This window comes from Chiroxiphia lanceolata, chromosome 21 (genome assembly GCF_009829145.1).
Source record: "Chiroxiphia lanceolata isolate bChiLan1 chromosome 21, bChiLan1.pri, whole genome shotgun sequence".
NCBI lineage: Eukaryota > Metazoa > Chordata > Aves > Passeriformes > Pipridae > Chiroxiphia > Chiroxiphia lanceolata.
Window position 1 is genome coordinate 4,186,745 of NC_045657.1, and position 27,939 is coordinate 4,214,683.

Consider the following 27,939-nt stretch of genomic DNA (forward strand, 5'->3'; position numbering starts at 1 on the left):
CCTCAGCACCAGGGCTCTCAAGTGCAGCCAGAGAGGGTGACGGTGATGTTCCACTGGCCTTGGCCCCAGGAGTGCCCGGGAGTCTCTCTGTGACCCTTCATTACCATTTTGATTCCACCAAAGGTCAGTTCACTTGGATCATATCTCCCTAAAAATAGGCTTCTGCTCCAGAGGGGATGGGTGCACTGCAGTACCAGTGGATAGGGATAGGAAAAAAGTGCAAAAGAAAGTGGGGTCATGTGAGGAATAAAAATGCTGCTGAAAATACTTCCCATTTCCCTTGAGCTCTCATTCCTCCCTATGCTCCCTCCTTTGTATTAATTCTCCTTTTTTAGCTGCTTGTTGCCAGAGACTGGTCATCTTAAGACAGAAGCTTTCTCGTAATTTTAGCAAACTGAGCCAGGTATGCAAAGGGAAGTTGTTTATTCAGGAGTGTCTTCTACCAGGAAGCAAAGAGCAGGAGGTGATTTGCCTGCAGGAGGGGAAAAGAGCAGTGAGATACAGGGCAGACACTGCATCACTGAGATCTTCAGTTTGTAGTTAATAGTGCTTGATTAAAAGCACCCCAAAAACCTCTATCAGCCCCGGAGAATGGGGCTCTGCTGACCCTCCCAGAGCAGGCTGGAATGAGAGGTGCTTCCAGCACTGGGATAAACTGTGCTGGAGTTGCCAAGGGCTGCTATGAAAGCTGGTATGAAAACATATTTCACATGTTTTAATGAACTGAGCCTCCTGACATCCTTGAGAGCCAGACAAGCTGGATTCTCATCTTGAAAAAGGGAAAGCACAGACAGTTTAACTTGCAATTTTAAAAGGAACCATCTGAATGTGGCCACAGCTTTCACCCTCTCTGTTCCCACCAGATTCCCACGAATCACTTGGGTTGGAAATGACTTTCAGTTTTGCAGAGGCCTGAGGAGCACAGGGGTGTTTTGTGTCAGTACACACAAACTAGGGGCAAACTGAACTCTGCTTTCCTTTACATCTCTGGCTTTGATAGCAAAGGAGTCAAACAGGTCAAGGGGAGATGTTCTGTGGTGTAGAACCTGCAGGAAAGGTGCAGCAGAGCACAGCTGGAGCACACTGACCTCTGTGGCCAGTGGCATGTACAGGAGACACATCAGTGTCCTGTACACATGGATCCTGTGGTCCAGAAAGCCAAACAATTTCAGTGAGGGTGAGGGAATTTTGGGGACAAGTCTAAATCTCAAAGACATGTCTGAATCCATAATAACAGGCCTTTGCTGCTCTGGGTCATGTCCTTCAGACACTCAGGTTCTTCACCCCGCTGGCTGTGGCGAGTGAGGGGATGTTCCTCAGAAAGTGTAAAATCCCATTTCAGGTAGCTTGTCCAAGATTCATGTCTGAGGGATTACAACCTGATGACTCTTGACTATTCCCTGCTCCCACTGCAGTGCTGGTCCCAGGGACCAGGTGTAGCTACAGCTACTTCTGCCAGGATATGACTTTGACTGGAAATATCAGCAAGGGAGAGAGTGTGCGTCTGTCCCAGGCTGGCTGGCAGGGCAGCTCTTCAGGAAGTGGACTCAGGGCAGATCTCTAGTATGCATTTCACTGTCTTTAATCAGCCAGCTGATTAAAGGTCATAAGCAGAAGGTGTGATCCTTCAATAGGGGTGTTTGCCCGGTGGCCTCCAGGGAGCTTTTTGTTTCGGACGTTGATTTTCAAGCAGGAACTTCTGGAAATCCTTTTCCTGCAATTGCACAGTGTTTTTGTTACTAACGGAGGTGTGAGCTGCAAAGCGCCCAGAAGATGGTTTTTGGGAAGTGGGTGCCTCCTTCTTGGAGATGCCACGTCCATGACTCACTTGATGCAGCAGGTGCCTTTTAGTGTAGGTTACCCACTCCTTCAGGTGGTCTATAACGATGGGGATGAGGCTCACCACACCTCCATAAGTATGCCTTGCTTCTTCAAAGCTCAGGTAATTCACAACACCGTGGGGGTATCTGTGGGACAGGAGGAAACAATTGGCAGAGGAACCCAGCAGTGCAACCCTGGGAGCCCACAGGCACCCCCCTGAGATCCCCCTGGGAAGAGCAGGATTGCACAGCCAGCCATTTCCCAAAACCAGAAATGCATGGATGGAACTGCATGTTGAGGAACGAGTCCTGCCAAACACACCACCCTGCCTGCTGGGATGCATCTGGAAGACGTTGAGAGAAGGTACAGACACTTGCCCCACAGAAATTAGCCCTGTGGAAGGGAGGAATAGGAGGAGAGAGGAGGGGACCTGCCTGGGGTTACTCAGGTTAATGAACCTGAGTAACCAGGACAGGGATCAGGACTAGAGGGACAACTTGCAAGGTCATGACCTCGCATGGGACTTCAGGGCCTGTAAATGCCCGGCCATGCACCAGTAAAAATGATGAATAAACACACCCAACCCCCTTTTTGTGAATGGAGGCTGGCAGTGGTTTCCCAACAGCAACCTGGGGAGCACCTTGTACCCTCACCAAAGCCAGGAAGGTGTTGTGGCAGAACTGGTGGGGAAGTCCAATGGGAATGTGCAGTGCCAGTCTCCCAGCACCAAGAGTGGACTCCCAGAGGCTGAGCTGAAGGAAATACCTACGTGGCCCTGATGGCACTGAGGTCATTGCTGTCGTTCAGGAGCACTTTGCACCTCTCCAACAGGCCGTTGGTCACCTGGTCCCCGGGATGCACCGTTTCCAGCTTCTGGCAGAGGTTGCGGAGGTCGTTGCAGATGGAGATGAACATGTTGAGGATGCGCCTGTCGGTGGCACTGATGCAGTGGTGGTCCTTGAGGACCTGCACCTGTCCATGGGGGAAAACAAAGGTAAATTAGATGTTAAATTGCTTCTAACTTCTGCTGCAAAGTTGCTCAGGTCAGTGATGAGGAGCTGTTTTCTCTTGTGGCTTTGCAGGTGTGAGGCGCTGTGGGATGTTTGCTTGTCATTCCTGGTGACTGAGGAAGGCTGGGGTGAGGGAGCTGTTTGAGAGCCTTCCTCACTTCTGGGAGAAGGGTAGGAGTACCACAGCCAAACCCAGCACCAGAGGAACAGGCTGAATGTGAGTGGGATCTGTCTGCTCCCTCTGCTTGGGCAGAGCAGGGTGGGAAGTGAGGGCAGTGACCAAACTGGTTCTGGTTTGGGGTGATGTGTTTGCATCGTTCATTCTCCATGGTTCTCTCTGTGGCACCATGAACTGCAAACCCAACCCATTTAACCTAAACCACCCTCCCTAACCTGTTGCAGCAATGCCAATCCCCTCTTGCCTAGAGCAGTTGTGTCACTCAGAGCATTGCATGAGGAAATGTTATGCCAAGGGATTAAATATCTTCTCCAAAGAAATTACAGGTACTTCAGAATGTAAAATTCTGAGTGGCTGGTTGGCAGCCAGAGCTGGACTCCAGCACCTCCAGTGTTTTCTGTAAGATTCCAAGAAGGATGTAGCTGTTCCAATATGGGTACAGCTGCTGCATACAGAAAAGCCATGGAATGTGCTTGGCCAAATTCTCAGCAGGTTTGTAGGAAAATAAAAAATTGCTCCTAAGGGTCCATTTCCAGCACAGATTCCTCCTTCCACACTGTTTGCTGAGTGTTGTGTCCTTGTGAGTGGCAGGAGTTTTTACTGCTGCTGTGAGCAGAAATAGTCCTAACGAGAGTATCATTTTAGCCTGGATGTTCACAGATGGGATAAGAGGAATTCTTGTTGGCCACATCAACAACAGGGAGTTAATGCACCTGAGTGACCAGGACAGGGACAGGACTACAGGAACCACTTGCAAGGTCCTGACCACAGCCAGGCTCTGCAGGCAGGGACTCCCTGGGGGGTTTAAGGCTCTGGCTGAAGCAATAATTGAGGAGCTGGTCCCACAAAACCACTTGGGTCTTGACTTTGTGCCCCACTCCGTGTAGAAATCTTCAAGAAGCTGTTGCTATTGTGTGACTGTGGTGTGCACTTCCACCTTTCCACCTTCCTATGCTCTCCTCTTTTCTCTAAGGAATGTCATCACTCCACTCTAAAAATGCTGCCACAAAAAGCTCGAGGGGGTGGAAATTTAGCCATGTTCAAGTGGAATCTCATTTTTTCTGTAGTTTCCATGCAAAGAAAGCTGCCAGTCAAGTCAGCTGTAGGCTGAGACCACATATATTTCTGTGTTTGTTGCTTTTATTTTTGTGCCCTCCCATGACAAATTAAAAACAGAGAGAATGGCAGTGGGTAAAATGGGTGCCTGCTTTTGTCACCAGGGAAGTTTTTTGGTAGCAGTTCAGTTCCTGCTCAAATACATGCTGCACCAATTGCTCCCTGTTTTTCCTGGTAATTTGCTCTTTTCCCTTTCCCATCCTCCCCCTGGCATGAGGTGGCTGGACCCCCAGGGCTGCAGTTCCCATGTTGCTGTGTCACAGAGGATGCTGTGGATCCCTGTAATTCTGAGGTCACACCCAGAGGTTTCACCCTCCACCACAAGCAGCCCTTCCACCTCTGCCAAGAAGTGGAGTCCAGGCTTGCTCAGTACCACTGGAATATTGCCACTTTTATAACGTTATACATCTCAATGCCTATTTTTTGGGGGAAAAAAAAATAGCTCAGTGTAATGTCTGTCCCAATCCTCTTCAATGCAATGAGCAAAGCCCTTATATTAGAGTCAGCCCTTAGAAAACACAACCAGCTCCTTCTGTGTCCTAATCCTAATAACAGCCTGGCCTTCACTCTGCCTTTGGCATCCACCTGGGTTTTGTGCCTGGGTTCTGCTGCCTCAAATCCACAATTCTGATTTTATTCAGATTTTTCTTCACCCACTCCCCCCTCCCGTCTCCAGGTGGTCTAAGCTCTACTTAAAACATCCTGTGTTATAAAAATTCCAAGACAATTCACTTACCAGCCCAGAAAACCCTGTGCCCACTTGGGACTCTCAGCCCTCAATCCATCATCCTCCCTCTGTAACACAGCCATTATTTTTAATAAGCACTATAGAAAGATACAGCAGCACCAATACCAGGGGGAAGAGCCAAGCCTGCTGGTTCCTCCAAGTTAAGGATTACAGATTCCATGAGTGGCTGGGGAAGGAGTTTGATTGTTTTCTTGTGCCCTGTATTTCTGGCTGTGCCTCAGCAGCAAAATGACAGTGTTAAACTAAACCAGTTTAATTTAGTGTTAAACTAAATCGAAAGTAATGCTCAGGAATAAGACTCCTTCTGTGCTAATAAACCCTCACGCAGGTATTTCTCTCCCCAGATTTTGCCACTGGTTTGCAGAGTTATAACAAACATTACCAGGGAGTTTTTGTCCATTTTCCCTTGGCAAAAACATTTATTCATCCCTGACCTGACACCCTGTTGTCCCTGTTCTCGGGAGCAGAGTATTTTGTGCTGGATACTTTGTACCTGCACGATGCTGGCCACAGGTCTGATCAAGTCATGGGCCTCCTCTCGGGTGTGATCCAATGCTCTGGTAAATGTAAACTGCTGCTGCTGGAAGATCTTGTAGTTCTGCTCTATGTTTCTTAGAGTCTCCACTACCTCATTCATGTTTACTTATTTCTGGAGTCGAGAAAAGAAGGAGAGAAAGGAAGCTGCTTTTTAGAAATGATGTGATTCTACGTCTGTAACTCCCTCACCTGAGCTGGAATCGTGGAGGTTGGGGGAAAACTTCGGGGGGAAAAAAAACAAAAGTAAAAAGAAGCAAAAAGAGAAGATATATTGTGTGAAAACTGTGCAGCCCCAGAGCCCCAGGCAGTAAGTCAGTGAGTAATGACGCTGTAGAGAGAGGCGGAGAGCCCAGAGGGGAGCGCTGACAATGGGCTGCCATAAACCCGAGTGGGTCTGTTGTAAAGACAACGCGGCGATACATCACCGAGGGGGGAGCCGAGGCTCCTCTTACCGCCCTGAAACCACCGCCCGAGAGGCTCCAAACCTCCCCCGCTACCCGGGGCCGGCCGCGGGGGCCGTGCTTAACCTGCCCCTCCTGATTGTGACGGTGGGGAAGGATCTGAAGCTCCGGTGGGGGCCTCGCCCGCAGCCCCGCCCGCAGGACACCCCGCAGCCCCTTCCCTCCGCTCCGCGGCCGCCCAGCGAGCCCTGCGGCTCCTACCGGCCGGTGTGCGGGCGGGGGCGGTGCGGCAGCTCCCCGGGAGGGGCCAGGATGTGGGGACTGGCCGGGGTGACAGCGGTGACCGCGGGCCCTCCGCCCCGCCGTTGCCACGGCAACCGCGACGCCGTCTCCCTGGCAACCGTCGCCGCTCGATGACGTTTCTTCAGCCTTCCCGATGCGGTTAACGAGGCGGCCGTCGCGGTCCCGTCGCGTGGTGATGACGTATACTTAGCAACGCGTCGCGTTGCCAGGGGCGGCCATGGCGGAGGCGACCATGGAGGACCCGGCCCAGCTGTGGCCGCCGCCCGTGGGCACCTACGCGGAGGAGCAGGGGCTCTTCCAGATCCTACAGGTGAGCGGGGACGGTGCGGGGGCTCTTCCAGATCCTACAGGTGAGCGGGGACGGTGCGGGGGCTCTTCCAGCTCCTGCAGGTGAGCGGGGACGGCCCGGGGGGGCGGTGAAGGCACCGGCGAGCGCCGAGTGCCGGCTGCTCTGGGAGCTCAACGAGGGGGTGTCCCCCTATGCGGAAAGCGGTCGAGCGCTCTCTTAGTTAATTATATTAATTGGCAGTTGCTACCGTTCATACCTGGCGTTTTTTGGGGAGAAAAGAGTGGCAGCCAGTGGGAAAAAAGGAGTCCGTGAAAGGCGAGGCGGGCTTGGCAGGAGGAGGAGGGGGAGGAAAAGAGGGGGAGGCAATAACAAATTAATAACAAATTAAGTGCGGGAAGAACGGCGGTGACGGTTTTGCCTTTGTCGGAGTCACCACCTCCTCATTAGCCTCATCCCGTTAAAACCCTCTCCTGCTGAGGCTGCTCGGTGAGATGTGTCACAGATAAAGGAACAGAAGAGCACTTCCAGCGTCGTTGGGATTTCAGTAAATAGCAAATTTGGTTTCCCTGCCTTAGGGAAAGGTGTGTTTTGTTCTGTAAGTTTGGGGAAAGCCCTTGTGTCGTGCATGGGGAGGTTTGTGCGAGGTACTAAATATTCTGGTGTTGTTTGTCTCTGACAGAGAGAGACTGTCCCTGTGTGCTGCTAACCCATAATTCTGTTAGAAAGTCCTTTTTACTTGTTCAGACCTCACTGAAATACACACAAATGTTTATTTTTCTTGCCTCATCTTTTTTTTATCCTCTTTTTTTTTTTTCATGTAACTAAAGCTATTCAGTATGGCCAGTGTAGCATAATATTTGTGGTTTTTTTTAGTGGAAATACTGTGTTTTGCAGCTCCAGGACCTCATTGTACGTAAAATGTTTATGGAACTGACTCAGAGTCTTGTTTTCCTTTCGTACTTCAGTTGTGTTGTAGCAACTTAGTGACACAAACAAACACAGCTCGAAATTGTTGTCCCAAACTTTAAACATTTACAAAACACAAAATGTGAAAGCTAAAACATGGGACCCAAAACATGAACCTCCCCCAGAGATTCACAGAACTACTCAGGTGAAATTAAACTGAGTTTAGCAGGACTGAATAAAATGAAGGATTTGAAGGTAGGATTTTGGCAAGAAACAGTGACAGTGTCAGTCACTGTCAGCCTGAATTTTTTGGAATAGTAATAAGCCCAGATTTGCTCAGGTTTGTTATTTTTAAAGCTGCTGACAAGTGCAGGGCCAAATCCAGATTTATGTTTAAATAAGTGTTGCTGGGAAGTAATTTTAAATGAACTTCCAATAAAAATATAATTTTTGTGGTTTGTGCTCTTTGCTACTCAGACCTTGAAGCATCAGAACTTGCAAGTGAAACAGTTTATAAAAAAAATTGAGTGGTTTAATTATTCCAATGAAGTGGATGAAGTAGAAAACGAAAATAGGCCACTCCAATAAAAGACAATCAGTTGGTGAGGATATAAAACTTTATGGAATATAAAGACTTCATGGGATTTACTTCCAAATATTAAAGTGTTATGGCTGCTTTTTAGAACTAGATGTCTATTCCAGTGTGAGCATTTCTGCAGCTTATCTGAGTCAGAACATTAGTTCTGTTTGATGTTTAGATGTAGTTACTGAGTTCATGGCTGTGCTGAAATGTCTTACTGGGGAATCTGTGGGGTTGGTGTTTCTCAAGGTTAGTCCTTTCTCTGCCTGGAAAGTCACAACCCTCCCTGAAATCAGTGGAAAGTTGCCACTCCTTGTATGGTTTTTATGTCAACTCTGACTCAGCCACTGTCAACCCCAAACTGCTCAAGCCAAACCTTCCTGGTGTCCATATGTACCACAAATAAGCCAAAACAAACAGGTTGGGATTTTTTTTTTTTTAATGGCAATTTTCTGACCATCTTCGTATTTTCAGCATCTAAAACAGGCTCTGGAGTCTCCATTTTGCCTGTGAAAGAAAATAAATAAGCATTTATAAGCTGTTTAAGATGCTCATCGTAACAATGCTGTAAAAATTCAGGATACCATGATTGCAGCGCTGTTAAATTCTCCTCTGACTTTGTCCTATTTATTTTCAGAACATGCTTGAAGAGCTATTAATTCATAAGCCAGATGATCCCATTGAGTTCATGATAAACCATTTAAAGCAAAACAACGATGATGGTGAGTGAAAATTGAGACACCATAAATAGTTCAATCCCTTATTTGTAAACAGCTGCTGGAAACTGCTGCGCTTGGCAGGTGATGGATAAAACTTTTCAGACTGAGGAGGGGGGAACAAACAAGGCTGGTGAGCATTTTGGAATAGTTATAGGCAAGATGCTTTCAGTTTCTTTTTTTTTTTTTTTTAGTGGGTAATCTAATAAAAAATGCACTTTAACAGTTATAACAATGAAACCCTCTAAGGGAATAACAAAGAGTTCTGGTGTATCAATTATTAATGCCTTCTGTGCCCCATCTGATATTTCCTGTTGTCTTTAAGCTCGCTAATTACTCCTTTTGTCAGGTGTAAATTTGGTTTCCTATTCTACCTGGGCTGGCAGATTCTCTGTGTTTTGATTAGTTCGTTACTGGCTGCTGTTAATGAGTTCCAGTGCTCAGTGGAGTCTCAGCTGAAGGAACAGTGAGTGTGTCTGCTCCTGTGTGTAACAAAACCTGGTAAAGTGAAGAGGAAGTCTGTATTCTGCACAATAAAAGCTTGTACCCTCAATCAAATTATTTGATTTACAAACTGTTCACCCTTAGGCAGATTATATTTGGATATGCACAAGTGAACTCTAATTTTTGTTCTGCATGAGCTGTCAGGGAGAGCTGGTGTCATGTGGCTTTGATGTTTCTTTAAAACCAGAGTAAAACCATTATGAAAGTTCTGCTGCAGCATCAATGAAATCGTGATCACTGGAGGTGCTGTGAGCTCTTAGTGGTGCTGATCAGGTGGGTGTTGATTGAAATGCTGCTAAATACATTAAAAAAAAAAAAAAAAAGAAACCAAATCCTGCCAATTGTTCCCAGCCTTTTCTGATGCAGCAGCATGAGGAATCAATCTAGTTTAGAGACCCATGGAAAATATGTGGAAGAATTTTCGTGTAGTTTGATAGAATGCTGATAAAATTTCTCCACATTGAGCTTACATTTGTCCCTAAGCCCCTCAGTATTATTCAAACAGAATTAGGCAGGTTTCCATTTCAGGACTTCAGTACTTAGAGGCTAAAGATAGAACTACAGCAGCTGTTTGTCAAAGGGAAAATGCTGTCTGCTCTTGGGCTGGAAAAACCTACTAAGGAAGGAGAGGAACTCCAATTAAAATTAAAGCCTAAATGTTGTTTTAAGAATAAATTATATGGAAAATAAGGTAACAGAAATGTGTAGCAGAGTTGCTTTTACTTTTTGATCATGGTGGAAGGTGCTGACTATTTAGAAGAAAAAAAAAACCTTATTAGAGCCATCAGGAGAGTGATGAATTTTCATGATCTTGCCTTGCCAGACAGTTTTAGCCCTAGAGAAAATTTCAAACAGAGATGTGTGGAAAAGAGGCATTGCATCTATCCCAGGTGTGAAGTTAGAAAACCTTTTTAATTAATAACGGGTTCTAAAGTACTTTTAAAAATATAAACAAGTCTAATGATGATTATGGCTCACATCTGCCTTGAAAACCTCATAGGTCAAACGTGTGGCAAAGTGCTTGTGCTCAGGGCTCTGCACTATTGTTCTTTTCTGTGTTCCTTCTAAAAACCTTGAAGGGCCACATAAAGGCTGATAATTCTTTCACATTCAGAGATGCAAGTTTTCTACACGGTGTCTTGGTTTGTGCTAACGAAAAGGAGCTTTCAGGATCCAAGAGGCATTTCTGTGAGTTCTTCCTTTACAGCCAAACTTCTGAAGGAATGTTAAAAAATTCTGCAAGACTGTTCAGCATGTACCATGTGCTTCTGTTTGACAAAGGGCTTCTCTTACAAGTTGAACAAATTTCGTTGCGTTAATATTAATAATAAAATCTTTTGGATTTAAATGGAAGTCACTGAGTCCAGCTGTTATTTTGCATTATACCAGGATTAATTTTGTTGTTGATAAAATCGCTGTTGAATGTTAAAAGTTACTTTGCTTGGAAGAGTAAATCCTGTTACATCTCATAGGGACTAAACACAGAATGAAATATGATTTGTTACTGAAGACAAAGGCATTTTCTGGAATTTCCTGACTTCATTTGGCTGCTGCTTCAGATCTCTGGTATTAAACACTGACTCTTTGTTGATTGGAGGGGGTTAAACGTGGCATCGTGTCCTGGTTGTGCCCTTGTGTCATATGTTTGGGGAGAAAGCTTTAGAGGAGTCTTACAAGTGTGCAAATGAGTAAATCAGTGAATTACACTGCCCCATCTGCTGCCAGCCACTAAGCAGAGAGAAAACCAGATTTAGTACAAAGTGAGCATTTACAGTAGCCCTGGGCAATATTAAAGCATGAGATGGTGTATATAATGGTATGTTTCGTTTTTTATCAAACGTTTGTCCAAGAAAGCTGTGTATTAAAGCTTCAATACCTAAGGGCTTTCTTGTGAATTTTAAATCATGCTCCTAGTTAAACCTCAAAAGGATCTGTGGATGGAAAGGTTTTTTGATTTTCTTTGAAGTGGTTTGAAGAAGTTGATTAGTGTTGGCACCCGAGCACTCTTTTATGACGCTGTTTATAAATAATTCCTAAGTACCGGGCTGGAGTTTCAAGGTGTTAGATTTTAAAAAAACCCTAGGATTTAATCACATTACATTTGAAAGAAATTAGCTGATAAAAACAGCTGATGTATCCTTTTAAAGTATTTTTCTACATTGTGTACTAGTTCTGTTGCATTTGCAAGAACCAATAAGGGGGGAGTTGTTCTTAAACCTTCCAAGTCAGATAACTTTGTAAAGATGAATCCGTAATTTGGGTTTCATGTATGTTTAAAAATTGCACCTGCCCAATAACTGTTAAGTGCCTGGAAGGCCTCATAAAAATACATTTCACATCCTTGCCTGTCTGTAACCATCAGACACCATCTCCCTTGGTTATCGAGAGCTGAAGAGGTTTTTTGGGTGAGTAGATCCCTCCTCTGCTTTGACCTACGTTACTCCCAGTAAATACTAACCAGTCCCTCCTGTAGATAATCTGGTTTGGTTTGGGGTTTTTTTCCCTGTGGTGTAGGGGGGAAAAAACATCAAAGCTGTTAATAGAAAACAACAGCTCAAGGAGTTGCAGCCCAAGGTGTATTTCTGGAAAAAGTTCCAAATGCTTTCCTAAGAATTACTCCTTTTTCTCTTGTCTTGGCTCTAATTCATTCCCAACGAAGCTTATGAAGGTAATGCCTTTTGTGTTGTCTGTATGCACTGGATTAAGAATTCCTCAGAACTGGGATGCCTTTTTTGCAGCTTTCCCCCTCAGAGGAAGGAGAGGGATATGCAGTAGAGAAACACAAGAAGCAGAAATGAGGAAAATTGCTTTTAAGGATGACTAGAAAATGTGAAGGTAGCTGTCAAAAAGCGTAGCGGGAGCGTGCTTCGTTTTGCAGTGTCTAAATCTCCTCTGAACCCTGACACAACTTATTTAGGTGAAACTAAAATGGGAAATAGTTTTTCATCAAAAAAGGTGTTTGTTCTAAGTAACTGCTTTGGGAATAAAAGTCAGACTCAGGTAAGGAAATGTTTATATCTTATACTCGGATTCAACCACTAAACTATCCGTGTGTTTGGATGGATTGAGATATATAGATCTCATATATCTCTCCAAATGGCAGAGTTAGTCAGAGTGTTAATCTCATTGACCATGGAGATTAAAGGAGGACCCAGCTGGCACTGTCTTTCTGTTCCCCCCTTCTTCTCCCCAGCAGAGCCCAATCCTGAAGCCTCCATTGAGGCAGCTTTCCATCTAAAATAATTGTTTTGTTGTGACTACACTGATATTATGCAATGCAATAGTGAGAAACTGGTTGGGATCTTTGCTGTTCTGCATCTTGACATTGACATATCCTTGTTTCACAGCTCCAAAAATTTGTATACTCGGTCCACCTGCTTCTGGGAAAACAACAGTTGTAAGTAGCCTAATTCAGTGTTGTAACTGCTCACTCTTGACATTGCACTGAGCTCAGCATTTGTGTAAACTTTATTCTGGAAAAATAATTTTCAGATTTATCTAAGTGATAGAAGAGCACAAGGCAAATTGAAGGGTGGCATTCCTGAGGGAGACACCTGTACATTACAGTACAGGTTAAATGGAAATTTTTAAGTGAGCTCTGCGAGAGCTCACTGAGGTAGTGGTAGTGATACTGCTGGAATGCAACACAATTCTGCCTGCTTTGTTTTAGCAGGGCTAATTAACCTGTGAGAAGCACTGTAATTACACATTTGTGGTGTTCCCTTGTTGGGGGTTTCTCCATTTGCATGGTCACTTGTCTCATGTCCACTGGCACCCCTTAATTGCAAATGTCAGAGTTGTATTTGAACCACAGAGAAAACTGACCACAGAAACTGCAGGTGATGGTGGTGTGTGATGCTAGGGAGAATACTTCTTTCTTTAAATTCTATGTTATGGGACAGGAGATGAAAAAACCCTTATTCAAAGCTGTAAACTCTTGAACATCTTTATAAGAAACCACTTAAACCTGCACATAAAGTCTGTCCCCTTAAATGAATGGCTGGGAAAGCTCTGTCTTTCTGCAGCCTTCTGAAAAAAATGCTTCATTTTCTTTCCAAATACTTCAACCTGTATTTCTTTTCTTCCCTCAGGCAATGTGGCTTAGTAAACATTTTGATGCCATACGTGTCTCTCAGGAGACTTTGTTATTCAACGAAACATTAGCGCTGACGGAGGAAGCAAAGGCATACAAAGAAAAAAATCAGGTGTGTAGGAGAATACAATAACAGCTGTTCTCGTGTCACAGAACAGGAATTATGTGGCATTCCCGTGATTTTCCACTGCTATGAGTTGATCAGATGGGAGTAAATACTCCTCTGTCTGTGGGAGTTTGTACAGTTGTGTATGTGCAGGTACAGGGCCTTTCAGAGAAGGGTGAGCTGTGCTGGATAAGATATGAACAAAGAGAAGTATGTCAGGGCATAGAAGGAGAGGAAGACAATGTCAGGTAATGAAGATCTTGAAAAATTAACCTTGAAATAAGCAGCAGAACTGGGATAAGTCCAGGAGTGCACAATACAATTTACAGAATGGTTCCTTCTATCATTAAACACAGAGCCTTCTATCTGAGCATGTTTGATAATCTCGATAAAATAAGCATTAATCTCTCAGGTCTCCTTTGGTACAAAATGCTCTGGAAAATATGTACACAAAGAACTTTTTTTGATCTGACAGTGCTACTTAGTTGTGCATGCTTGATTTCTCTGTAGCATGACACAAATAACTTACTTGGTGCATTAACTCCAAAGGAGTGTGACAATCCAGGCAGTGACTGACAGCCCTTGGAGCTCTCAAACTGAGGCAAGAGCAGCTACTCAGATTGTTCACTTCTACCCAACTCCAGGTACTGTGTTTGCTCCAGACAGGTTTTTAAATCCTTTCATGCTTCACTGTGGGCCTCCTAATTGATGTTCAAAGCAATTGGTCCAAAGAACAGTTTTTTCCAGGTGTCCTGATTAAAAATTAGTGACAAGTAGATGGGAACAAATATGTTAAATACAGAGAAGCATCTCTGCTACTGACTCCTGCCCTTTTAGCTGATTTCTTTCTCCAGATGTCAAGGCGTTCCATGAGAAATAAAGTGGAAGAAGTCTGCTTTTTGGGGACTCATTCTAACAAGTCCACTAGTTTGAATATATCTTTTCTCTCTCATCACCTATTTTCATAAAAATTGAAGCAATTTCTTATCTGTGAGAATTCTACACCTGTGCTAAATCCAATTTAAGATTGGAATTGGCCAACAGATTCATAATTTACTGAGATGGCAGACAGTGTGATACATAGATTAGGGTTTTTTCCCTAGAAAATTGGGCTGGAAATAGGGTAATCTTATCACACTGAATTAGTGAATGAAGTTTGGAGATGGCTCAAGTAATATACTTCAAGATCTGAGAGGAAAGAATTCATTGAACTCACTAAACTCAGTGGCAAAAGGGTTTGCATTTGGCTGGGATGATACAGAATTATTCTGATCGAGAATATGTACTTTGAAATCTTCTTGCTAATTATTAAAGATTGTTTTGATAGGTTCATAAATTTATACTTGGAGGGGGAGAATTTAAAACAAAAATTCCCTTTGGTTTAATTACTGTAATTATTAACATATTTCAGACTATACAGATGCACTTTCAAGGGTGTCCTTTTGGGCTTATTTGATTTAAAAAGATGGATGGTGTGGAAGATGAAAGTCAAAAATGTCAAGGCTAATCAGGTAGTGAGGAGGGCCCAAAGAGCCTGGTGGTGGTTCAGCACTGTGCAGTCTGCCTTTAGTTTTGAGATTTAGAGTCTAGAAGAACATTTTGGCTTAGTAATTTTGTTCTTTCATATGAGTTTATTTCTTCAAACATAACTCCTGGAACTAGGAGGGAACTCCTTGCTTCCTCTAAATCAATGCAAGCTTTACAGTGACTTAAAATGTGGCCAAATTGTCACCTCAAGAGCTGTAATTTCCCTTCCTGATTCTTGGCTGCTGCCTGAATCTCCTGTTGCTGTAACTGAGCCCTGGTTCTGCTGAAGCAAGAGGTAAATGATTCCTCCAGCACACGGAGCATCCATTAGCACTAATAGGTTTGGATCTCTTTTCAGGAACAGAACAATAGCTGTTTACACCACCTTTGATACAACCAGGGCATTAAAAAGTTGAGAGTCCTGGCCAAAGCAATTTAATAAATGGAGAAGAGGAAAAGCAGGAACTGAGGCTGTGTTTTTTGAAAGTCTGGTGTGAAGATCGTATGACACAATTTAATGTCATTTCACACGTATAAAGTTACTGGGGCTGAATTAACCCCAGTGCCAAAGGTCAGGCAGTTCTAGGTCAGTAGGCCAATGTTACCAGATCTGGGCAAATGCTGCAAAAAGCTCTGCAAATGTTTGTTCACATATTTTACCCACTTATCTTTAGCCAAGTTTTCATCTCTTTTGTGTTCGCTCACAGCAAGCATTAAAGCATTTGGGTTTTCCTGGCACAGGGAATCATGGAAGGCACATTTAAAATAGGTGATTATTCCCTGAAGCTCAATTTTTCAAGTTGGACATGCAATCATTCACCTGGCCACTTCCTAATGAGCACAGCTCAGGTAGTGAATTTTAAATATTGACTGTTCAAAGTAAAATGGGATCATTCTGCATGTAAAAATGCTCCAAAAAGAAGTCAAATATTTTTGGAATATTCAGGAACCACAGGCTATCAATAAATATTCCATGAACAGAAAAAGAGGCTACATTTTTAGATAAATCATTGCAAATTATTCCCTCATCTCTAGTTATTATAATGTTAATAGGAAGCATCTTCAGGTTTTCCTATAGTGAAGTCTAATGATGAGCTATTTCATGTTTCACTTTTCCTCTTAACTGGATAAAATAAGAAGTTGAAACAACTGTGGTAATTGTGAGTTTGGGGGATGGGTGTGCTTTTAATGCTACACTAAATTGCAGTTGAGGTGTTTGCATACTCCTTAATAACTTAAAACTGCTCTAGAGTTGCATCATGTCCCTGTGCTTTTTAAGAGAGAAAAACCCAAGGCATCCTTATCTAGGCATGGTCAGCATTCCAATCTATTCCAGGGTACCCTGTTATGAAGGAACAAATAGGAACTGTTCCAGTTTTGTGTATCCATAAAAGCCCAACCTTTCCTGTGTATTATCTGAACAAATTAAATCTAACCATTCATGATTCTGAGAATACTAAACCCAATTTCTTGAAACCTGATTGCTGTTCTCTGCAAGGTGCTAACTTGGAGAAGTCAGTAGTTTTTAGCTGTAACTGTTTTCAGAGCAAATATATCCAAAACTTCCAAGAAAAAGTCCATGAAAGTGCTCTCCAACCAAAAAAATGGCTGAGAGTTTTATGAAAAGATCATTGAGATATAACTCTGGGTAGATCAGGCATGGAAGTTGAAGTATGATGTCCCTGAACTAACATGAGATATTTAAAATTAATCATGAGTGAGTACAGTTTTTCAGCAGTATGGAAACTGTGTGTATAGAAAAGTGGTCTGAACATAAAATCCCACAGCAGCAGGTGTGTCCTTTACCTGAGCTGAATGTTGGGACAGCTCTGAGTGCTGCAGGTAAGGTGTGCTTTGGCTGTTAATCAAATGTGTGTCATTGTCCCTTATTGCAGATTTCTGGGAGGTGCAGTCCCATCCACCAGGCTCACGATGTATTTATGTGTTTATGAGAGAGAAATTATAAATGGACTATCACAGGTATAAGAGAGAACAATTTCTAGTTGAATAATTAGGCATTCTGCAAGCAACCCTTTGAAAATGATTTTGTAGGCCACTGCTCAGTGGGAGGAAAACTGCCCAGGAAATGAGACTGGAATTGAGCCACAGAGAGCAGAAGGAGCTAAACCACTGAAACACCTGAACGGGTGTCCTTGATTGTTTGTGTGCAATAAACTCCAAAGAGAGGACTGAGAGCACCACTGCACTGAAAGAAGTTAGTCTCATTTTGGTTTAAATTGGTTTGGCAAGGCTTAGCAGAGAGGACCCCCAGCAGTCTCCAGCCTGCCTTGACATGACACATGAAAGAAGAGAGGGAGGCACTGGCTGTTCCTGGGAGCAGCGTGGGGCCCCTTTGGAAGGTGACAGGCTCAAAGTCCCTCCAGCAGGGAGGGGCTGCAGGAGGCTCTGACATTCCACCCTCTGGGACCTGCTGACTTCCAAGAAACACAGCAATTTCCTTCCCTTTTTCTCTTTTACCTGCTTGAAAGTTGCCTTATGAATGGCTGATATGAGGAGAGGCACTGAGAACTGGGGACAGCAGAGAGAAACAAGCCAAGCAAACCCTCTGCCTGGCTGGGCCACTTTGTCTGTGCCACACTGGCCTCTTTTGTGTGTTCTGGAGTGTTTCCTCCATCCTCCTTTAAAGTGACTTGTGTAGCAGCACTTCCACCACTCCTGGTGAAATTATTTCATGATGCAATAAAGAAGATTTTATTAAATCTTTCCTCATAGTCAACCACATTATCATTATATCTCTGCCTCTCTTAGTATTATACAAGCCTACAGAAATGCTCCTTTTTGGGTTTATACCCTTCAGACTTTGGTTAGAAAAAAAAAAAAAAGAGAATCTACAATATGTGGAACTGCAGGAAACAAAGAGTCAAGCTCACATTGTTTAATTAAAGATAATTTATTTTAACTGGGAGGTAGAAAATCTGGTTGCAGGGGTTTTTTTCTGAGTATTCATTCAATAATGACAAAATGAGACTGAGACAAAGCATTTAGTCAAATGATTAGCAGGTGTTCTGGGTGGCATGGACAGAGGTTTAGGCTTTATCAAGTTAAACTGGCTAACACAGAGTTTAACCAAGTTCAGCATACAATGAAGGCCTAAATTAATGAGATAGTGAAAAAAATTCTTACTAGAAGAAAGAAGGGTGTTGCTAATTTGTCAGGAGGTCTAATAAAATGGAAGAAGTGTTGGGGAGGTGTTAAACCTGTAGAGGAACTTTGTTCTTCTGTCTTGTAGAAAATACTACCTTACAAAACATCTCTAGATATGGACAAAGTAGCAATCACAGAGCTAAACAGCTCTGTGAATATTCTCTCTGAGAATATTGACAAATGCAGTTTCCATCCCGTTTCACAGTCCTGAGTTTAAAAATAAGCTATCTTTAATTATAAAATACATTTTAAATAAACTTTCTGGGTGATGACAGAGAGCTACTTGAAACTATGAAACAAACCTGAAGATCAGACTCTTTGTGTTGTTTGCTCAGTGTCTGGGATCCTCTTTGTCTCACTGATAGCTGGCAAGATCCCTGATGCTGAGCCCACTGACTCAGTCATGGATCAGACACTTGTGGTAAAAAGGACAACTTATGGATCTGATTTTCTTATGGATTTTGCAGGTCTGATGCCCATTTGTGTGTTAGTGTGTAAAACTTGTCACTGCTTCCGTGTTAGCATGCAAAAAAACCCCATGGATGTTCATGCTCTGTGTTCAGCTTGCCTTTAACACTGATTTTGCTGCCCTTATTAACTCTTTGTCATTAACTCATGTTAATGACCCGGGGCTTACGCTGAATTATTTATTTCTTTATTTTTAAGAAGACATCTCACTTCACCTTTAGCCAGAATGTGCCTGCATGGTAAAATTCCTTTTGAACTCAATTGTGAATATTCAGCCTTTTTTTGTTCTTTCTTTAGAAAATTCCCAGCGCGCTTTGGGCCAATCTGATCCAGGAACGTCTGTCAAACGTGGACTGCATCAAACAAGTAAGAATTGCTCCTCAGAGGGCCGGTGGATAAGCACTTACACAACTCGTGCAGTAGTTAGCATTCCTAGTCCTGAGCAGAGCAGGGAATGGGGGCAAATCATCGGGGGCTCTGGAGCCGGTTGCTTTCTTGAACATCAGCGGAGGGAGTTTGGAGCTTTATTAACAGGATAAAGGGGAGGATGAGAGTATGCATATGCTAATCTGCCAGCACAGAGATGATCAAAGGCTGAACAAGCAGAGCTTTGTTGATTGCCTGGGGCAACTGGCAGAGATAGAGTGGACAAAACAGATAAACAGAAAATATACAAAAATCAATATGTTAAGGTTTTAACTCTTATTGAGGAAAGGGGGGGGAATGAGTCTGGCGTTACTCATTTCAATTTTATTTATTTCTCGTTGTGTCCTCTTTTCCTGTGTTAGGAAAAGCTGCATTTGAATATATTCTAGGTATTAATTAATATGTTCACTCTTAGCTTATACAAATAGGCAACTGAATAGGTTTGGCTGTATTCAGATGTGTGACTTTTTTTTTCCCCCTGCCTGCTTAGCCTTGATGTAAGTAGAGACTTTTAACACAGAGAACTTTAGTAGATGCTAGTTGAATTTAATGTCTGGACCCAAGGAAAGCAAAATCATTTTTATATGTTTTCTTTAAAATCTCAGATGTTGTTGTGGTTTATGGAGGTTATGGTCAGCCCATTATAAGGGATTATTTGTAAGAGATATAACAATTTCATGGATAAAACCCTGTTTGTCAACATGCCAAAATAAGGATGGCACATTGTTTGATGCACTTCTTGAGAGGAAAAAGTCCAGTCCAAAATAGGTGTTGTGTTCATGAAGGACTAAACAGCTTTTTTCTCATCAATAGTCCATGTTTTCAGAGCAGGCACTGTAACACCCCTTTGAGTCAGGGGACAGGTAGAACTTCCTCATCTCATGCAGATACTGCCAGGCTCAGAGTTTTATAATAAAATCTGTTGCTTCTCAACATCATCATCAACATCCACCTTGTCAGTTGAATAAAGCAGGGCAGGTAATTAACATTTCATTGAAGTGTGAAAATTGCTTTTTAAAGCTTCTTAGCATTAGACACCAAAAGAAGGTGTCTTCTGCTTCTGTCTCTGTGATTTTTGGTGCAGTCTGCAATGATCTGCAGGCTGGATCCTTCCATCCACATAAAACAAAATCATCTCAAGGGTTGGGCCACTTGCAGTTTTTAGGATGGTAATTCTGTGGTGCAGAGGTGTTTGCAGGTAGAGAGAAACATCAACAAAACTAGCAAGAATTAGTAAAAAAAAATTCTATACCTGATTGAAGGTTTCAGCTTTAAGAACTGGTGACATGAGTGGTTGCCAAAGATTCCTGTGCCTCGGTGCAAAGGCAACTGTCTTAACCTAAGCCAGTAGTGAAGGTGTCTTACAATGGACCTGCCTTGTGTAAGCTGGATCAGAGTCACTGTGTGTGAACTGTGGAAAGGAGAACTTGGTCAGGATGATAATGAATATGTGGAGATGTGATCTCTTACATTTCCTGCTGGAGAGGTTTGCTGGAAGACATCTGTGTGTCCGTGTCACATCCCTGTTGAGAGCACAGAGCTGTAGCCAGGGGCAGCTGCTGCTCTCTTTAAACAGTAGTTTTAGAACTAGCAATAGCTAAACCTTGACCTATCCCAATATCTAAGCCACTGCTTGCATGAGAATTTAACTTTTAATGCTGCCTACTGGATTTTAGTGTTACTGAAAAGAATGATTAAGCTAAACCAAACCAAGTGGTTGTTTTGGGGTTCCCTTCCTGCACTGGAAGAATGTTCTAGTACATTATGTAGAAGGACATGACCCCCCCCCCCCCTTCTTTTCCAAGTGGACCATTTTTTGGTGTGATTTAGAATCCTGTGTTTCTTGCTCCATGCTTCATTATCTGGGAGGCTGAAACAATGATTTCTTGGATCCTTAGAAAGAAAGGAGTGAAGGGATTGGCAGAAAACCTAAGGGGTATCAGTTTTTCTTCACAAAATACTGCATCCCTTACTCCATGATTGGTCTATTAATTTTAAATTTACGAAGTAGAATTAAACTTTTGCATTGCTAGTCACTGCTTGAATTATATGGGTCAGTCTGGTTTCTCTTGAAGGTCTTTTTAGCTGAGCTGGTTTATTTTATTTTGACTCATTACAGTTACTTAGCAGCCAGATCAAATATATGGTAGTACTTGGTATATTTGTTTCTCTACAATAAATTCACACAGGACTTAGGCCCTTCAGTTGGCAGGAGAGCCTGTTTAAAAACACACATGTGGTGTACTGTCTTGTTCATTTTTGTGGAATTTTGGATTAAAGAGTGTAGCTGTAGAAACCAATATTGTCAACTCTGGATACACCAGCAAATGAGCAGCAGAAAAATGGCTATGAATGTCAACATTTTTTATGCAGGCAGTGCAATGAGATATCATGGATATACAGCAAGTCAGGTGACTGTGTGATTTACTACCTTGTCCTTGGGGCAAGATGTGCAACATCGATCTCAGGTGATGCTTCTCCTCGAGTGAGGATGTTTAAAATATCTCTAAACCTGTAGAAATGAGAGCAAGTTAGGAAGATGATAAACTAAGACAGGAGCTGCTTTCCTGACTGCCAGGCTTTGGGTGGTGTCAGACCCCTCAGGTGAACACAAACAGCTCCTCTGGTTGTGCTTGTAGCAGGTAGGACAGGGAAGGTTCCCTGTTATTTTCAATAGTTTGGTTAAATATTTTCTCACATGCTCTCTCACAGGTAGGAGTTGCTGGGGCAATCTGTCCCCTAATACTCTCTGGAGGAGAGCTGCTGAATGGCAGGAGGTGTTGTAAACTAGCAAGTAGGTGAATAACTCTTCAGTTTAGGGCTTTTATAACAGCTCTAAAACCTCTCCAAGTTATATTCCCCATATGTCTCTTTACCTGATCAAAAAAAATGTATGTTTTCAACAGCTAATCTCCATTGCTTTCCAAAGGCTGCATCCACCCCATGCTTTTTTGCTCCATGCTTTCTATAATTGTTGGCATGGCTCTAGTTCTCCTGTCAACAGTGAGGGGAGGATCTCCCAGTGAGTTATTTTAAATATTAGGTCATATAAAACTCTGAGTAAGGTGACAAGCTGGTTAAAATGCCAACAGCTGCATAGAGCCCTGCCTACATTTTATGTTCTTATTGTTATCACCAGCAGCACTGAATCAGAGCTGGATGTCTTACACAACTAGGGGGGAATAAACCTTTATAAAGCTTCCCTGACATTCAGCAAGAATGGAGTGGATATTATCAGTCTGGTTAAGGTTTCAGCTGTTTTTAGGAAAACCACATAATTGGTTTTCCAAAGATGTGATGGTTGTTAAAAATCTTTACACTAACAGATAGTAATTTGTGATCACTCTGTGTATGTCTTTCTTATTCAAAAGAGGATCTATGCATTTTAATTGCAATATTTTCCTTGTGTGATTCAAAATAGAATTAATGCTGTGGAATTTTTATAGAATTTGAACAGATTTATGCCATTTCTTTCAAAATGTGAGTCAGCATGTTTTTACTGAGAATGTTAATAGATTAGGAGCAGTGTGTTGGACCACACTACCACCAGCTGTTTGTTTTATTTCTCCTTGTGGTGTCATTGGCTTGGCATTAATTGTACAGCTTTCATCCCACTGACAGTAGGAACACAGGATTTTTTGTGCCATTGTTTTGACACTCCCAGGTTTATGGATGTCACAGGCATTCTCTGAGGAGAACATTCTTATTGATCAACAGCTCTGCTGGGACTCTGTGTTATGTGTTCTTCTAACACAAATGTGGTCAGGACTGTGAGGCATCAGATGGGGAGGTTTTCCAGCACACCCAGAAAACTTATTGCAAACATTATGGGACTTGTGAAGCTGATATGGAGACTTTTCTTCTTCCAGGGTTGTACAGGTTGGCTGCAGCCCCTCTGACTGCTGGGGTTGTGGAGGGAATTCATGGAACTGGAGAAAGCCAGTGAAAAGATTGCTAGAGGATGTATTTGAGAGAGAGCTGGGCCACCTTCCTGGAGTCTTAGGATCTTTAGAAACTAATCCTAGGCCAGTGATTCACACAAAATGAGTGGCAGAATGACTTTAGAGGGGTATTAAACAGTCCAGAAGAGCAGTGGCTGTCCTTGAAAGGGAAGGCAAAGAAGAGCAATGGCTCTTGTCTTTTCTTGGTTTTACCTTGGTGGCTGAAGATCATCATGTTGTCTCTGTGAAACTCCATGTAAAGAACGTGATGTTACACAGGTTTATCTGGGGAGAGAATCTGCCCATTCACCACCTTTTCTGCTTTCTGACAAGAATGAGACTTTTAAAAATAGCTTTGCATCTTGCTTAACCAACAAAAATAATGTGGGGGATAAAAGGTTTCTTTCTAGTAAGGCTTGAGCTTCTTCCATCATCCACACTGCAGGAGCTGGGGTGACCATATTTCTACTGCACTCCTCAGTTTGCTGAGGTCTGAAAATCTCCAGAATTTTACATCCATACTGGCAAAGCTATTACTGATATATTTTTGTGTTATTGTCTACCCCCTTTCTCCAGCTGGAAGTGAAAACCGTGTAATACTTATTCAAAACCACTGAATAATGATGTGGGAAAATTGTTGTGATTGTTTTCCTAAAAGCAACGTATTCATGACCTTTGATCTTTAGGCTTGTGGCTGAGATTTGTTTCAGACATGCCACGTAATTCAGCATTATTTCTATGTGCTATCCCTTCTCATTATTCAAAAGCACTGTCAGTTTTGGATTTTGTAATTAAAAAAAAACTATGGAGGATGTGCAGGTCAAATAACAAGAGAGAACTTGAATACCCAAGTCGTTATTGTTGTGGTGGAAAGTGTGAAAGTTGTAGGCTTGGTATTATAGCTGAGAGTACTCCCAGCAAAGGAGGGAGATGTACATTTGGGAGTGACCTTGAGCATTTCCTTTTCTCCAGATTCCCGAGGTCTGGAGAGTGATGCCTTTGAAAGTGCTTCCTTGTTGCTGATTTTTTCAGCGTGGCCTGGGTCTCCAAGGATCACCTCACCTGGCTTTAAGGCAGCAGCAGAATGCACTATTTAATGTGGGAAAGGATGGAGGTTTCCAGCTGAAGGAGAGGGAACAGTGGCCACAGAGTAAAGGCACCATGGAATTAGTCACTTTTAGCCTTTGTTCCACCCTTGGTGTGATGAGGTGCCACCCGTGCGTGGCTGTGAGGTTACTGCTATCAAGAACAAAAAATAGATGGCTTCTTAAAGAAACAAATTTACCATGTGAAGTTACTAATTACACTTTAATGATAGTCAGGAGGGCAAAAAAGACCAGTGTTGGCATAAAGCATGATAGGCATATTTTAAGTCAGGTCTTGCTCTGCTGTGTCTCGCTTCCTCTTGCTTCGTTCCCAAGCCACACTCCCTTTTCACTCTTTTTTTTTTCCCCTCTTTTTTTCTTCCCTTTTTTTTTTTTATCTGTGACATCTGCTTGGAGCTTGTCCCTCCTGTGATACCACACTACTTGCAGCTGTTCAGACCTCCAGCTCTGAGCTGTGCATGGGGTGCCCTGAGCATACGGCCTTTTTGATGTGTGATAAAACAGAACCAAGCCACTGGGGGTATGGAGAGGGAATGCAGCAGAATATCAATAAACCTGTTCTGAACAAAGCTGCAGCTCTGTGGTGGAATAGACATTTCACTGAAGTGTCAAGTAGATGGATAATGTATTCTAATTAGGGACTGACTGATACCCTGGAACTCAGAGACCTTTGGAAATCAGCTCCAAAATGCTCACTATTTTTGTGCCGTGTGTTTATTTTGCATTTGTTTAATGCCCTAAAATGTGTTTGTTGCAGGAAGCTATTTATTGAGCTATGTTTTCCTAAACAGAAAAAACTTTTAGCTATGAAGTTGCTTATTGCCTTTGAAATTTGTGTATAAACCTCTAGAAGTTTGCTATGGATTGTTAAAATACAATATTGTGTTCACTGCCTGTTGCACATTATGTGATTTGAGCAATAAGCAGTAGTGACATCAGGTTCTGTGAGTGTTTTTTGGTTTGGGTTTTTTTTCATTTGTTTTGTTTTAGTCTCCAAAATTGTTGCTGTTGGGGTGGAGAAAACAAGCCACATTTGTAGTCTGTGTAAATTGGCACCAATTTATTTGCTTCAGACCTCAGATGCCATTTCTCCCTAGAAGAAGATCTGGGCCTATATATATATCTGTTTTGTACACAATATATTCCAAACTAGTGCTGAAGTTCTGAGCACACCAGTACAAATATTGCGCAGCTTTGCCTCCTGCAAGTCCCAGGGGATAAATTGATTTCTCAGCACCTGTGTGACCTTAGCCAGTGGTTCATTCCAATTCAGCAGAGCAAACACTGGGAGTGGCAAAAATGCCTTGCAGTTACTTGAGTCTCTTATTTTCTACAGGTATCAGCAGGATGACACGTTCCTGAAACCAGGCTAATTAAGGGATTTTAAATAGTCTACTCTATTTTCCTGAGTAATTGGAATGGCTCATTCCCTCCTACAGAAGTTGTGGAGATATGTTTCCCTGAAATACCTTGGACCCCACACTGACAGAGCATCAGATTTATGTGGAGATCATAATGATTGCCAGCTAATGCAATATTAAAATATCTCCTTTATTTTGGTGCAAAGATGGCTCCCAGATTTATTGTAGCATCCCAAAGTTCTTTTGGGGTATAGCATAGAACAAGGACATGTGTGGTCAAGCAACTAACAGATAAATTAGGGAAAGTTCAGAAGATTCAGGCTTGAGACTGAGAAGTGGATTAGATTTCAAATACTGCATCAGACAAAAACTGAGTGAGGCAGCAGCTCTCCTACGGTATTTCACAGATCTGTAAATGTTTTTTTAAAGATGCTCAATCCAACACTTAGCTGGCTATAACAAGGACTTAAGGGAGCAAAAGGCTCTTTTTTCTTTTTTCTTTCTTTTGCTCTGTTGCTTCATTAGCTCTGGGAACACTGGTTCCATTACTGTGAGTTTTCCTGTATAATTTAAGAAAATAATGAAAGCGTGCATATTTTCCTCAGTGTTCTTGGCATTAAATCTGTCTTTAGGTTTGTTTAGCTTCCTTTTTTTTATATATACACAGTGTGGGCTGATATCCTTTTGAATATTTCAAAACTGTAGAAATTGTTTTGGGCTGTTTTTATTCAAGATAGAAGTTGGTTTGCTTTTTTATTTTAAGATTGAAACGTGGGGGGAAAAAAATCACTGCTGCAACCCCTAAGTTCCCCTTGCTCTATGGCAGTGGTATCAGGGCGTGCATTTCACAAAAATATCAGTGCTCATGTTTGCTTTCTTCTCTCACAAGCATCCATGAGAAATCCTGTGCTGTTGGGGGATGAGAATGAGGTAATTTTTGTGCAAACAGCACTGATATTTAGTATTAATTTTTGATTTTTGTTCTCTTCCAGGATCAATAACTGTTTCATGTTTTTGTTCAATAGGGATGGATTTTGGAAGGCTTCCCTGAAAATCAGGAACAGGCATGGATGCTGCAATCCTTTGGCATCTTTCCTAGACATGTTGGTAAGCAGCACAAGGTTTATGTGTGATTGCATCCAGTAGGAAAGACTAGAAGCATTTGTCCCAAAAAATCCTCAATAAATCCAATAGCGGTGCTGGGACACCAGTCACCAGACAGCAGAATATTTCAGAATGGTTCAGATTCACTTGGAAACCTGAGATAACCTGTGAGACTTTAAACCCTGTCTTTCACACATGAACCTTTTTCTTCTTACACATCAGAGTTCTGTGTATCCAAGACCCTGCAGTGCCTCTGAGCAGCTACAAGTAGCTTTGCTTCCGACTTCCATCTCTAAAAATCAGCCTTTATCCTCAGATTAAATCAATTCCTCGTGTACTGAAATACAAATTCACGCTTCTGTTGAATTAGAGAATATAAACTTGACCAAGTGAAGTGGAAACATCGTGATTTTAAGCCTGACCTTTCAGAGTAAGGGTAGATTCTGCCTTGATTTGGACAGAACATTTGTTTCCTGGCAAAGGGCTGATAGACAAGACCTTGACAGCTGCCCTTGCCACGTAGGAGAAGCCAGTTGTCCCAAATTAATATAGTCAAAGGACCTACTGAGAATGTAAGAAATCATTCCAGTTGTGTGGAATACAGTGTGAAATGATAAATGTAGAGCTTGCCAGTGCACACTGAACAGAACGTTATCCAACTTGATGAATTGTCACTTTGGATTTGATTTGGATGATATTTGACTGTTAATGAAGAATTCAGAATCGCTGCAATAGAGTTAGGCAAAAATGTTTAATGTCTAGTACTTGCATGTATTTTTAATATACCTAATAACATCTGAAGTTGAGTTTTGCTCACAATTATATCTGTGCCACCAAGACCTGAATGAGAATCTTAAAGCTCAGTCTGTCTAGTTAATCAAAAAGAAGATTGAGAGGAGATGAGATTTACGATGTGTGAGTACCTTAATAGGGAGAAAAGTGCCTGAAAGAGCTATTTGATACAGAGAAGAAAATCATAAAAAGAACTTGTTTGAAACAATAATCAAATGCACTGGAAATAGTAATTAAATTACAGTGTTTAACTGTGAGGATGATTAGCCAAAAGAAACCCAGGGAGCTGACAGATGCTCCATCTTTTGATGCTTCTAATCAAGTTTGAACGCTTTTCTGTGAGGTTATAAAAAAATAAGTTTCACTGGTCTCACTGCCAAAGCACCTGGGTGAAAAGTAGTGGTTTGTGGTATAGGAGAGAATCAGTCCCAAGTGCTTTGTGGTATTTCTGTCCCAGGCTCCAGAGACAGTTGTTAATCGGTAGGGATAGAAGGCACAGCCAATGCTCATGGGTACTGGATTCATGGATATTTTATCCCACTATATTGTCTAGTAGGTGAAGCAAAATTCTGATTAAAAGTGAATTAAAATATTTGCAGGGAGAATACTGGGAAATAAGAATGAGGCAAATCTGCTTTAAGGGCATTCGACCACTTTTAATATTAGGACACATTTAAACAGTTACAGGAAATAAAGCAAGTAACTAACAACAGCTACAGGTTTTTTTCTTTTTTCTTCTTT

General features: G+C 42.4%; 2 protein-coding genes across 8 annotated transcripts in view; one reads left to right on the top strand and one right to left on the bottom strand.

Annotated features, from left to right (window-relative positions):
- Positions 1 to 406: 406 nt before the first annotated feature.
- Positions 407 to 6,213, bottom strand: SPACA9 (sperm acrosome associated 9). 2 transcript variants are annotated; one of them, XM_032708453.1, is made up of 5 exons: positions 6,073 to 6,213; positions 5,367 to 5,522; positions 2,591 to 2,793; positions 1,829 to 1,967; positions 407 to 1,714 (listed from the first exon to the last, which is right to left on the bottom strand). In XM_032708453.1, the coding sequence occupies exons 2-5, from the start codon at positions 5,508 to 5,510 to the stop codon at positions 1,628 to 1,630; spliced, it is 573 nt and encodes a 190-aa protein (XP_032564344.1). In that variant the 5' UTR covers positions 5,511 to 5,522; positions 6,073 to 6,213; the 3' UTR covers positions 407 to 1,627. The 2 variants fall into 2 exon arrangements, with proteins under 2 accessions (XP_032564344.1, XP_032564345.1); XM_032708454.1 differs by lacking the exon at positions 6,073 to 6,213 and adding an exon at positions 5,863 to 5,970.
- Positions 6,214 to 6,250: 37 nt separating this feature from the next.
- AK8 (adenylate kinase 8) overlaps positions 6,251 to 27,939 on the top strand; it is a 67,690-nt gene continuing 46,001 nt past the window's right edge. For 2 of the 6 annotated variants that reach the window (XM_032708447.1, XM_032708452.1), the window contains exons 1-6: positions 6,257 to 6,424; positions 8,527 to 8,611; positions 12,457 to 12,506; positions 13,201 to 13,314; positions 18,766 to 18,834; positions 26,328 to 26,409. In XM_032708447.1, the coding sequence (XP_032564338.1) occupies positions 6,332 to 6,424; positions 8,527 to 8,611; positions 12,457 to 12,506; positions 13,201 to 13,314; positions 18,766 to 18,834; positions 26,328 to 26,409 (493 nt within the window). In that variant the 5' untranslated portion in view covers positions 6,257 to 6,331. Of the gene's footprint in view, positions 6,505 to 8,526; positions 8,612 to 12,456; positions 12,507 to 13,200; positions 13,315 to 18,765; positions 18,835 to 26,327; positions 26,410 to 27,939 lie in introns of all 6 variants that reach the window. The other 4 variants (XM_032708448.1, XM_032708446.1, XM_032708450.1 and 1 more) reach the window with 4 other exon arrangements.

What these genes read in the sequence shown, in the direction of transcription:
- SPACA9 (XM_032708453.1), bottom strand. Translation starts at nt 5,510, where the DNA reads ATGAATGAGGTAGTGGAGACTCTAAGAAACATAGAGCAGAACTACAAG. An exon ending in CTGTGGCCAGCATCGTGCAG is followed by an intron (nt 2,794 to 5,366) that starts GTACAAAGTATC and finishes CCCCATGGACAG; the next exon opens with GTGCAGGTCCTCAAGGACCA. An exon ending in AAAGGCACCTGCTGCATCAA is followed by an intron (nt 1,715 to 1,828) that starts GTGAGTCATGGA and finishes GTGCAATTGCAG; the next exon opens with GAAAAGGATTTCCAGAAGTT.